The 13,597-nt window shown below is 42.2% G+C and overlaps 1 protein-coding gene across 2 annotated transcripts in view; it reads left to right on the plus strand.

The window, feature by feature from the left end:
* The window catches only part of LOC147700831 (DBH-like monooxygenase protein 2), a 564,025-nt gene that overhangs the window by 165,364 nt on the left and 385,064 nt on the right, over positions 1-13,597 (plus strand). For both annotated transcript variants that reach the window (XM_086928504.1, XM_086928505.1), the window contains exon 6: positions 1,503-1,605. In XM_086928504.1, the coding sequence (XP_086784630.1) occupies positions 1,503-1,605 (103 nt within the window). The remainder of the gene's footprint in view (positions 1-1,502; positions 1,606-13,597) is intronic.

Genomic DNA, 13,597 nt, shown 5'->3' on the forward strand with positions numbered 1-13,597 from the left:
CGTGTATTTTTTTTATTATTATTTAATTAAATATTAATATATTACTTTCCACCCTATGCCCCTATAAACTCACAACCCGCTACAGAAAAATTAAATTAGTAAGATTCACATAATAACCAATTAATCAATTAATATAAAATAATTAACAATTATTATTAAATTAATTAACACATATAAATTAATTAACAATTAATTACTAATTACTATCAATAGATATATTTACATATTTAATTATTTTTAATTAAATTACTTCCCACCCTATTCCCCTATAATCCCACAACCCGCTACTGCATTAAATTAGTAAAATTTACATAATTACCAATTAATCAATTATTAATAATTATTTTGCAATTACTATTAAATTAATTGACACATATAAATTAATTAACAATTAATTACAAATTAATATCAATTAATAAATTTACATATTTAATTAATTATAATGAAATTACTTCCCACCCTATTCCCCTATAAACCCACAACACGCTACAGAATTACGTTACACAATAATTATAAAAACAAAAATCATTTAATAACATTATTTTTAACATAAAAACACACTTTTCACTAATATTATTACATAAAAATACACTATAAAATATTATATATTATTAAAAAATCAATATTTTTGCTATCTATATTTTATACAGTCGATATTACTTTACTTACCTTAAAAACAATATTTTTGTAGTCTATATTCTGTCCAGTCGATATTTTGTCCAGTCTATATTATTTACTCGATATTATGTCCAAACGATATTTTGGACTCGATAATATGTCTGTGCACCGTGTAGATTTAATACCGAAGGATGGCACCCTCAAATGATAGTGCACCTTCTCTATGACATATCTGAGGTACTTTCTGTGTCTTTGATTCATTGCGAAATGTAGATAGATGTCCTATAGAACTATTTTGACCATAAAGACTCCATTCTTCAGGAGTTGGATGACCTCTTGCAACATTTCCACGTTGAAGTGTTTCATCCTTATAAGCTTGTGGTTAAATCCTAGGTCTAGAGATGGCCTTCTTGGGATCTCCTGTTTTTGTACTAGAGAACAGGAGAATTAACTCTCATTTAATGTCTCTCCTTGTGGCCCTCTTTCTTTTGCTTGTTTCTTGATGAGTTATTTGACCTCCTGGTGCAATTGTAGTTCATTCTTATACTTGCTGTAAACCACTCTCCAGAATGCATCCTCTTTCAACTGTTATCTGTTACCTATAATGCAGGCTCCTTTTCTAAAAATTGACTATGCACTGTAAAAACCTCCATCCTCTTCTGCACCCATTGCTTTGTAGCTAGATTTGTATTACTCAATTCAAACTGTAACATATTGGTGTCAATTTATTTTTATTTGAAATTTCCTTGTAAGTCATATTTACTGTTTTCCTGTTTTACAAATGATACATCAATGCCTAAGCAAATATTTTAAATATCAGTTATGTGGTCATCATATTTCTTGTCTCCTTTTTTGTTCTAATGATTTTTTTTTTTACTTGCCAGGCATTCACATACCCCAGCAATGCTGGCATCCCACTGGGTAAAGGTTTCGCTCCAACCTACGTTAGACTAGAAATCCACTATAACAACATACTGTTGCAAAGCGGTAGGTGCTTGAGTGTGGGATCTTTCCCTTTCCGTAAGTTTATGTTCTACTTTGGATAGGACCAGATCACTTAAGATCAAAGGTGTTGCTTATTTTATAGGCTTCTTAATTCCCGGTTATAATGCTCAAGACTCCATGATTGTGAATGTACTGCTGAATAGGGTAAACTACAGCATTTATTTTGCATCAAAGTGAAAAGTGAAAATGTGTCAATTTAGGATAAATATGCAAAAAAACAATACATTAAATAAAAAGATGCACTACATTTTAAATGGACTTTCATTGATTTGAAGCAAACTTCACTTTTGATATTTGAAAGTCTTTTAATCCATTTGCATGTCATTATGGTGCTTCTTTTATAAGAGACATTTTCCACGAGTTTCCAGAACTATTTGTTTATAGATTATGGTTCCAAAGTCCTCCATTAAATAACTTCTTCACATCTTTAAGGTGAAAAGACTCTCTTCTGGATTTCAGCTAAACTGGCCCAAGAAGATATATTTCACTCTTACAGAATTGTCTTCATCACAATTTGACTGTTTCGAGATTTAAATGACTTAAACCTCCTTTCGCAAAAACCCTTTACTTATGGTTTAGGTTAGGTACACTCCCCCACCACATTTACAGCCAAATGGAAAGGTAGCCTTGGGGTAGCAAAATTTGTCTAGCATGCAGAGGGGTGAAGAAACCGATGATCATGTTGTTCTTTTGTCAAATTATCAGAAGCATCAAAAACATTGGATAGTCCTCCATGTCTTCTCTTAGGTGTCCACCAGTGCAGGGTAGGTAGAACTGACTCATCCCCTGTCATTGTTTTTTCCATTACTATGCATCTATGGAGTATTTGGACAATTTGGAGTACAATGTTCTCTATTTTTGCCCCCACAATCCTAGCCCACTCCCAGTTTGTCAACACTCCACTCCCAGGCCAGTTAGATAACATTTTTCAATATTGTATTGTATGGTTTATGTTGTACCCTGTAGAGTAGTTTCAAATCTTCTTCATTAGATCCATGTCAGGGTATTACCAATCTTATTCCAGCCATACACCAGCCCCACCAGGAGCAGCCTGCCTAGCTGCTCAGCCCATATCCAACTGTTATCCACACATCCACTCAGACACCGACTCAGATATTCCACGCATCACAGTCACACTAACATTCCATTACCATCTCTCACTCTGGCAGAGCAGCTAGGAGGACCTAGGCTGATTACACATAAATACAATACTTAGGATACTACATTATCCCTTTCCTTTACAAACAAAACAACAATAGAAAAAAAAGGAACAAACTATACACACGTAAGCAGTAAAATTCATAACTCCGGAATGCAACAAAAAGCAAAACATCTCAGAAATATGAACAATACAAATCCAGAAAAGATGGAAAAATGCAATATGAATAAACATGTGCAACAATATCCTCCATCCTCCTCAATAAAAATTGTAAAAAACATTAAGAAGCGTAGTGTAGAGAAACAAGTACAAGTAATAATATAATGACATAAGCTGTAAAACACTGTACTGTAAAATCAAAAGTAAAATACCCCGCAACACCTATCCCAAATACAAGAGAACCACAAAGATATAGGACAATGACCCATAACACTTTGTGAGGGGCTAGCACCCAAAACACACACCCTAGTTGTACTTTTGTACTGCGCGCAACTGTGAATGGGGAATACCCTGGTTGCACATTAGCACTGCACACAACAGTAAAATGGGATCTAAACCCATATCCAACCCTGTGAAAGAGTTATGCATAATGATTTAATATGGGAACTACCCCAAGACCTAAACCTGCTGACGAGGTTACTAACTGGGATACACACCTAACCCCATCCCTGAAGTAAGGATGCACTATGGCTAAAAAGAATCAAATGTGAAGGGACTGTTACCCAGACCCATCCCTAGTTTAAGGGAACACTGTGAGACCACCCACTAAAACAAACTGGACGACCCATCCTATGAGCGAAAAACTGTGACATCACTACTGAACTGTGCCCCATGCCAGTGAGCAATCTTTCACCCAAGATGTGTTGTAGCAGCACTCCCACTCAGTAAGGGAACAAAAAAAACACAGAAGGGAAAATAAAACATAGCGCCATGGAACCCCATGAATAAACCATGCTTTGAACTTGTGCACCCGAATTGAAGCTTGTAATATAAATTTTGTAATGAATCAGACACTGCATATACACAAGTCAGTGTCAATAGATTCGCACCAAGTATGAGGACTTAAACAAAAAGGACACACTATAAAATACTCTATTGATGTCACCCAAAATTAGCAGAGGCAGAGTCAATACACAGTGCGGGGACACCAATTTCCACAATACAAGAAAAAGAAGAATTGACTGCCTGTAAGACCAAAAAGCTGGTACATGTGGAAACATAAATTAAAATGTGAGGTAAAAGTCATTGCCAGGACAAACCCTTGAGCAGAGGCAGCAGATGAATGGATGATTCCGTGGCAGCGAGTCACAAGGAAAAAGTCTCACCCACAGAATATCTTCGGTCGACGTCAGCAGTTTCACCCGCACAACGAGTGAAGAAAAGGCAGTGTTGTGCATTGTCAGGAAGTCGTTCATAAAACTTTATTGAGGAAACAAGACAGAATGGTTGGCAAAGTCAAGCAATGTCCAGAACTGATAACACATGAAACAATGGTGTAGTTGCCACTCCTAATATGGCCTCATGCATATCACGTTGTGCCGAGTGGTTCCTGGGGTGTAGACGCTCCCAAACATTACACAGCAGCATAACATCCCACGAAACGTTGTCACAGAGGATCGCTGAGCGCTGGACACGTCACGATGCAGGTAAGTGTGCACATGCTACCTAGAACACGTGCTCAAGCGCGTGCATAGCTGGTCTCGTGGCATGTTTAAATTTAAAAGAAAATGGCACCCTGACAAACCCTCAGCCTAGACCAAAAATTACTGACAACCCAAGTCTCACCTGACATAGTTCCCTGGGCTAAGGTAACCACAGCTGTATGGCCCCAAATTTGTTATGCCAACTAGCCCCAATTGTAGATGAAGATGGGAAAATCCATCCGAACAAGTCTTTGCATGAAAGTGCAAGTCTCAGTACCACATAGGCAGCCCAGGAACGTGTAGAGTCAAAGCGCTGAAAACATCCACAGCTGTCCAACCAGTCTTCCGCCGAACCAAGTGCAGGTATCTCTGCAATGTAGCAGGAAAGTGTCATCTTTAGATTGATTTAAACAGGCAATATGCAGGCAGTTTCCATGTTGACTTAATGTTGTGGCAAGACCACTATCCTTGGGCACTGTCAAAAACGGCATGAACTGCTTCTGTGTGACTGCACATTGAGTCCTTACTATGTGCCAACAAAACACCAATATTTGCAGAACCACACCGCTCTCGTGTGCCACCTGTGAATAACCTTCACTGAGTTAGTCCATAACTCACATCTGAACAGCCACATTTCCTTTAGCGACTTGGGTCCTGTGTGCCACCTGTTAATTTCCTTCAGTGAGTTAGTCCATAACTCACATCAGAACAGCCACTATTCATTTACGCAGTAGATACATCCATACGACAGATTCAAAAAGAAGTGGTAGGGTGAAAATCAGTCCATTCATACCTTAACATGCAGACCATACCTGTGGTCAAAACCATGGAGTAAGTTAAGGCTGGAAACACACAGTGGTTGGGGCCGTCCGATGACATGGACACTGGTGGGGCTGGCTTGCCTTTTACTCCATTCTCCTTCAAGTAGTTACTTAATTTTCATGTTGTTACGCTGGTTACTGGATTTTCTTAGTAGTCTCTAGTTTGTGTAGTCTTGATTTCTCCTTGTTTCTGTTACATCCTTGAAGACTCTTGACTCCTAGTCCGCTCCTCACCAAATAAATGTTGTACCCTGCATAGAGACACTGGTAGCCTTGTAGAGTAGTTTCAAATCGTATTTAGTAGATCCATGTCAGGGTATCAACAATCTTAGTCAAGCCATACACCAGCCTCCCAAGAGGAGCTTGCCTAGCTGCTCAGACCATCTGAATTGTCATCCACACATCAACTCCGACACCCAGGCATTCCACGCATCACAGTCACACCAACATTCCATTACCATCTCCCACTCTGGCTGAGCAGCTAGGAGGACCTAGGCTGATTACACATAAATGCAATACTTAGGATATAACAGTGTTATTGTTCCGATCATACCAGTGTTGCTATTACACTAGTTTGTAAATCATTTTTTAATGAATTGTTTTTAATCACTGTAAAGATGTTATGTACTTGTACTGTATTGAATATTTGTTAATTTTATTGTCTATGACTGAAATAATGTGGTAATGACATGACTACCCGGTCTCTGCTTCCTTAGCCTCACTGCAGCCGATCAGGCGCTGCCTGGGGTTCGGTCCCTTAGCGCCCACCATCTTGGGTGAGGAGCAGGCGAGCGGACTGGGCTCTACCCCTCCTGCACCAGCAACTATAAAATGGTCCCCCCTCACAGAGAACGCAGCAGACAGGCGCAGCGGGCGCGACGGTGGGGTGCCAAAGGCACACCAAAGACAAGCCTGTCTGCGCTCATCCGCGCCAGGCCGGGCCCAGGGGCCAGCGGCGCTGGGCGATTTCTCAGACATCCTCAGACAGTTACAAACCACGCACCCGCCACTATTCCCTGGTGCAGTGGAGCGGATCAATTCCGCTGGCATCGCTCGCAGGGCACTTGAAGCCCTAACCAGTCTTAATCTTGTTCAACAAATCTCCGTGCCCACTTATATCAAGGGTCACACCCTTGCCCACATTTGGACTCAAGACCTAGTATTATCCTGCCCAGTCATCTCCCTCTTATCGACACCACCATTACTGTCAGTAGCAGGGTCAAGGTCCCTACCCAGGCAGGTGGGCTATCACGCAAATGGAGTTCTTACGACTCCCAAGGCTTCCTTGCTTCCCTGGCCAATACTTGACCCATCACCGACGTCGACACCAGTGTCAAGGCAATGGAAGGAGATATCTTCAACTGGCTACAGACAGCCAGTGACCAGTTTGCCCCTCTTACAAAATGTTCACGCACTAGACACAGCAACTCACATAGATGGTTTTCCAGCTACCCTAAAGAACAGAAATTGAAGGTGCGTCAGCTGGAACGATTTGGAGACGCAATTACTCTGATTCCGATAGATTGCTCTTCGTGGGGGCCCGCAAAGACTACAAAGTTGCGATCTCCCCGGTAAAGTCCACACACGTCTCTGACAGAATCCTCTCTGCCCATAACAAATCTAAGGAAATTTTCAAAATTATGAACAAGCTTACCATGGACGACAGAACCCTCCCCACTCAGGCTCCAACTCAAGAGACGTGCAACGTCCTGAACTCCTTTTTCATTGAGAAAATAGCTAACATCAAGAACTCCATTCCTCCCCTCATCCCCGTGAGGCCATTGGATGCCTCTCCCATCAATCAACTGTCCTTGACTCAGCTTACTGCCCTTAACCCCAGCACTTTGGCCGAGCTCGCGGCCCTTATCAAATCAGGCTCCCCCAATGACTGTTGCCCTCCCTCCGTTCTTCAGGACGTCTGTCTCACTCTACCGGATTGTATACTACCTTTGCTGAATGCTTCCCTCAACATTGGCACGGTCCCCAGCTCTTTTAAGGAGGCCATCTTAGTGCCCTTGTTGAAGAAACCAGGAGCGGACCCTGCTGATCCCTCCAATTATCGTCCTATCTCACCCCTGCCCTACCTGTCCAAGCTCCTTGAGGCCCACGTTACTCGATGTCTCTCAAACTTCATCGAGAGCTCTCGCTTTCTTGAACCTAATCAAGCCGGCTTTAGACCGGCCCATTCCACCGAGGCCGTCATCTTGGCAGTATTGGACGCCTTGAGGGGGAACGCAGACAAAGGACACCTCAGGCCCTTTTGCTACTGGATCTATCTGCTGTCTTCGACACGGTGGACCATATCATCCTTCTCCACTGTGTCGGAGAGGCTGGCATTCAGGGTCCTGCCTTTGATTGGATCGAGTCTTTCCTCTCGGGCAGAGCACGAGCCGTTCTTCTGGGCCCTTTTACGGCAGCCAGGTCACCCACGACTTGCGGAGTCCCCCAGGGCTCCTCTCTCTCCCCCCTCCTATTTAATGTATATGTATTTAATGTATACCTTCGGCCACTGATCCATTCGCTAAAGAGGTGGGATATCACAGTGTTTAACTATGCTGATGATTTACAGATCATCTTCCCTCTCGGCTCCCCCGATGCTGCTAACAGCTTTCAAGCTGTTATGATCCACATACAGCAGTGGATGAACCATAACCAATTAAAATTAAACCCAGGAAAAACTGAGCTAATTCTACCTGGAAACAGCCCAGCACATTGGGGTCCCCAGTTTTGGCTGAATGAGCTGGGCCCCCGTCTCTGCAAGCTTGGTGAAGAGCCTAGGGGTGGTCATTGACGCGGAGCTCTCTCTCAAGGCTCAAGTAGGGGCTGTGATCTCCTCCAGTATGTTCCAACTGTGCAAAATCCGTAAAATAGCCCATCTATTATCGCACACAGCGCTGGTTCAGGTTGTGATTTCCCTGGTACTATCCCGCCTCACTTTCTCAACCTCCCTATACCATAGACTTCCACAGTCTCTGCTCCGACGTCTCCAAATTGTACAAAACCAGGCTGTCAGACTTATTCTCAAAACCTCGAAGTGGCAATCCGCGAAACCCCTGCTGCGCAAACTGCACTGGTTACCAGTCGAACAAAGGGCGGCCTTTAAGATCGGCTGCCTGACTTTCAAGGCTCTCCACTGCACCAGTCCTGACTTCATAAAAACCCTGATTACGAAGCAGCGTCCGGTCGGTTCATCTTCACCTGCTGGTCGCCCCTACAGTAAAACTCAAAAAGTTCGGTGGCCGCAGGTTTGCCCATTTGGCCCCTAAACTCTGGAATCTTCTCCCCCTGCCAGTCAACTGAACTTTAGGAAGCGCCTAAAAACCCAGCTTTTCACTCAAGCCGGCTAGCCTGCCCACTCGTAATCCCTGCACTCTCTTTTCAGCACCAGGAAACTTATGGTGTCAGTGCACTCTATAAATGTTCCCTAACATAACATAACATAACCACACATTTCAGAAATCTAGACAGAGTTTTCAATATCTTGTCATACACACATACAAGAAAAAGGACAGTATCAAAGAATATATTCTAATACTGGGAGCGGCATGCCACAGGCAGATATGACACACTGGAGGACCCTGACATTGACCCTGTTAAAGTGTGCTGCATTGTGAAGAAAGGTCATCTTGGGGCAATTCAGTAGGAGTTGCATAAGATTAAGACAGTAACGTGCTTGTCAAAAATTTACTGGCAAAATAAATACCTGTGCACAGGTATCAAAGTATGTATTATGCAGTGTGTATCTGTAGATCTATGGATGATGAACAAGAGAAAGTTCACTATACCTGGAATGTGATGCTTTTCACTTAGGTCTGTTCAGTAATTTTTGTGCAGACATAGTAAACAGAAGTTCAAGATCTGAAATATAGGAAAGCATCATCTAAAATTTGGCTCTAAATTTGTTTTTATGCGCTTCCTTTTTTGTTTCATAATTGTTTCTATTGAGAGTATATATAATTTGCATACAAAACATGGATACAAACAGAATATCATAATATCATGGAATAACTTGAATTCATATAAGGTAGTAATAAAAAGAAAATGCTTCAATATTAAAGGGAAAGAGAATTATACAGGGGGGAATAAATGTTGTCCACAGAGGAGAAAATGAATAACACAAATTTAAGATTAAAAGAAGGACGGGAATGTGATAGAAAACAACAGTTAAAGAATATGCATATGTATATAAATATATATCGGTAAACGAGGAAGAGTATAAGGAGGGGAACAAGAGTAGACTCCTTGCACTGATAGAATGGGAATATAGAAAAAAGAGAAAAGAGGAAAGCAAAGAAATTGGATTAAAGGGGTATGGGGAAAATGGAAGGAATTCAGGGTACAAGGAGAAAAGGAACCCATACCTGCAATTTCCTCTTGATCCTGCAATTTATATATAATACGTTGACGGGAAGCCACTTGAATCATTGCTACCATCCATTCTTCCTGTAAGGGAGGACTAGACGATATCCAATGTCTTAGAATGCAGATTTTAGGTGTAGAAAATGTGGTGTGTAAAAGACGACATTGCGAACGTGAAATAGTAGGAAGACATCTAAAATCATGTAATAAAGAGTGTCCCCTGCATATGTTTAAGAACTATGCATGGAGGAACATTCATAAGGTATATGTGGAAGGTTGCATTTGACTCCAGGACATCTCCAACATTTAGAGTGTGGTAGTCGTCCTGCTCTTTGCAATGTTAGAAGTGTCCAGTGCCAATAGTGCAAAGTTTTGAAAAGACAGACTTTCAAACCAGCCTCTTGGGTTCCTTTGTCAATGGATTCTAACAAATCTGACCACTCATCTTGTTCAATCGTGATGTGCAAACACTCTTGGCATTTCCCTTGGAGAGATTTAGGAAGTGGTTCTGAATATAGGTGATGAATTAGAACACATTATAGACCTGACAACACCCCTTTATGGCGATCCCAAGTAAAAAGATACTCTAAAATTGGTGAGCGATTCAAAGTCCAGGGAGGAGAAAGAAGATACCTTTTCACACAGGGCTGCAACTGCTAATGGCACATGACCTATTCTGGTGGGAGACCAAACTCTTCACTAAGTGAATCAAAGGATTTTAGCTCTCCATTTAGAATAATTTGATCAAGTGTTTGGATGCCTCTTGATTTCCAACTAGACCACTGGAGCACTTGACCATTTATTTGGATACTTTCATTGCCCCAAAGTTGAGCTTTAAAGTGCAAGCTGTGGGTGACTCGTAGAATACAATGTACTTTTTGCCACGTTTGGTAAGTAGCTTGCATCACTGCATGCGGGGGAGAGGAACGAGGAATGCGAGGTCCATGAATGCAATCAAGGCCTTTACTTCGGTTGAATAAGGAATGCTCCATTGTGACCCACTGTGGAGGATCAGTCATACCCGTAAGTAAATAAACTAATTGTGAGAGGTGTAAAGCTAAAGAATAGTTTTCTAAGGATGGTAATCCCAGGTCACCATGAGAGCAGCGAGCCAATAATTTAGAATCAGCTAAACGAGGGAGTGTCAAACCCCAGATGAAAGATCAAATTTGGGCATCTGTTCTACAAAGTGTAGACAAAGGAAAAATAATTGGGGGCATGCCAAGTATATAACTAATGCAAGGTAAGGTAACCATCCTAATGGCTTGCACCCTTTCCTACATGGAAAAGCCTTAGAGAGGCCATCTTGCAAAATCATTTTCCATTTGCGTTATAAGTGGTGAGATATTGTCTGAGATCATATATGACAAACCTTTATTAACCAAAACTCCAAAATATTTTACTTGGTATGATTTCCAACAAAAGGAATAACCATCAATTGACTCTTTTGTGTTAACAGAAAAAATCGGAAGAGCCTCACTTTTATCCCAGTTCACTTTGTAATCAGAGTGGGTTGAAAAACCATCATTCATCTTAACTAAGGCTGGCAAAGAGTGAGGAAGATCTTTTAACATTAGGAAAATATCATCAGCATACAAGTATAGTTTGGAAGTACCACCTGAAACAGGTATACCTTGAATATATGGTGAATGTCGAATGAGTGAGGCAAGAGACTCTATTGCTAGTACAAATAAAAGGGGTGAAAGAGGACAACCCTGAGGAATATCTTGTTGGATTGTGTTGTACCTTGCATCATCTCCTTCTTAGTTGCTCAGCCAGAATGAATGTGATGTCTGCGTGGAATGTTGGAATGCTTGATTACAGAAAGAGTAGAATGTGAGTGTGCCTGGTTGTGTGTGGAGAATGACAGTTGAAGAGAGTGGGCTGAGCAGCAACCATGCAGCTCCTGGTGGGACCTTCCATATGATCTACTTAAGACCTACTAAATACTTAAAAATTTGCAAACATTCGTGACAAGAATTTTCAATTCTATTAAGGACTAGGAGGCGAGGATTATGCTTTCTCATTTCTTTAATGAAATGCTCAGCAGCCAATAAAATGAACAAAAAACTACATATCCCATGAACACCAGGGAGTAACCATAGAGTATAGCGTATAAAAGGTCAACACATTAGTCTGTCTTCCTCTTTCTTTGTGGAAAAATGTCCAAGTTAAAATAAAATCCCAAATATAACAGGAACAACAATTCCAAACAGGCCGCTGTCATCCAGAGGATCCTGAAGAAGGCAGCCGAAGAACCATGGGTCCAGAAACCAGGAGGAGCAACAGAGTCCGCCGAGGAACAAACGACATCACTTCTGGTCTGAACCTGGAAAAAAGACACAAAGCCATAATATCCAAAGTAATAATACTGAACAGCAAGTCAGGGAGTGAGAACAAGGAATGAAATATTTGTAACCGCGTGTATACAGTCATAATACATTAGCATACAAATATGAAACACGGGTGGGATAATCCTCGCCTCCTAGTCCTTAATAGAATTGAAAATTCTTGTCACGAATGTTTGCAAATTTTTAATTCTATGTCAGGACAGGAGGCTCCGATTATGCTTTTTTAAAGCTGATCCACCACCACAGAAGCGAACACTATCAATTGGTTTAAAATAAAACGTCTTAAATACAGAAGCAGATGACCAATCTGCAGCCTTCATGATATCAAACAGAGTAACACCCATGGAATAAGCTTTGGATGCCATCGCTCCACGTGCAGAATGCGCGCCAAACACAGAAACATCAATTCCTGCTTCAGACATAAGCCACCGCACCCAGCGCGCCAAGGTAGCTGGAGAGACAGGGCGAAAAGGTTTTTGTAAAGCAATCAGAAGCTGACCCTGCATGTCCGAGCGCAAAGAAGCGGTACTCACCTCATAATCTTTCAGGCATTGAACCACACAAAGGTTGGGGTGAGAAGGAAAAGAAGGATAAGAAATAGAAGGAGTATTAGATTTGGTACGTCTGGAGAGACGAAAGGAAACTCCTTCAGGAGTAAAGCTGCGACCCGCCAGATCTAAAGCGTGTACGTCCGACACGCGCTTACATGAGACCAAACATAGCAACATCGTCAGTTTTGCCGATAGTTGCTTGCGAGATAAGGAAGAATTGGAAGGCCAGGCCTCCAAGAATCTGAGGACAACTGAAACATCCCACAAGGTAACATACTTAGGAGTGGGAGGTTTTGCAAAACGAACTCCTTTAAGTAACCTGGAAACAAAAGGATGTTCACCCGCGGGTTTCCCATCGATGTGGGCATGACCCGCCGAGATAGCCGAACGGAAACCATTGATAGTCGAATAAGCAAGACCAGAGGTGGCTAAGGAGGCCAAGAAATTAACAATCATACTGATATCTGCTGAAACGGGATCAACTTGTTGTTGTGAACACCAATCGCACCAACGCTTCCAAGACCCCTTATACTGTTTGTGAGTATTGGGAGCCCATGCCTCACTAAGGAGCTTGGAAGCGTCGCTTGAAAGGCCCGGGAGCGACCAGCGATCCCCGAGATCCTCCACGCGAGAAGGGGGAGGGAGCCTGAGAGGATCAGGGGATGAGGATCTCCGAGAGGGTCCAATAGGAGATTCCACAATGGGGGAAGGATAAACGGTGGAGCCGAACACATTTCTAGAAGGACCGGAAACCACGCTTGAGCCCTCCAGAGAGGGGCAATCAGAATCAGATCCGTCTGAAATCGTTTGGAGTAGGCCAATACCCTGGGAATCATTAGAAATGGAGGGAAGGCATAGCAAAGAGTCGATGGCCACTGCTGGAGAAAGGCATCCGTGGCCAGAGCCTGAGGGTCCGGCCTCCAACTGTAAAAGTGCGGAAGCTGCGCATTGAGGCGTGAGGCAAAGAGATCTAGTTGGCAAGGACCCCAACGCCGATGGAGAGCACGGAAGACCCGAGGATGCAGCCTCCAATCGCTGTAATCCCGGAGATGTCTGGAGTGCCAGTCCGCTATCTGATTGTGGCATCCCG

This window comes from Lissotriton vulgaris, chromosome 7 (genome assembly GCF_964263255.1).
Source record: "Lissotriton vulgaris chromosome 7, aLisVul1.2, whole genome shotgun sequence".
Lineage (NCBI taxonomy): Eukaryota > Metazoa > Chordata > Amphibia > Caudata > Salamandridae > Lissotriton > Lissotriton vulgaris.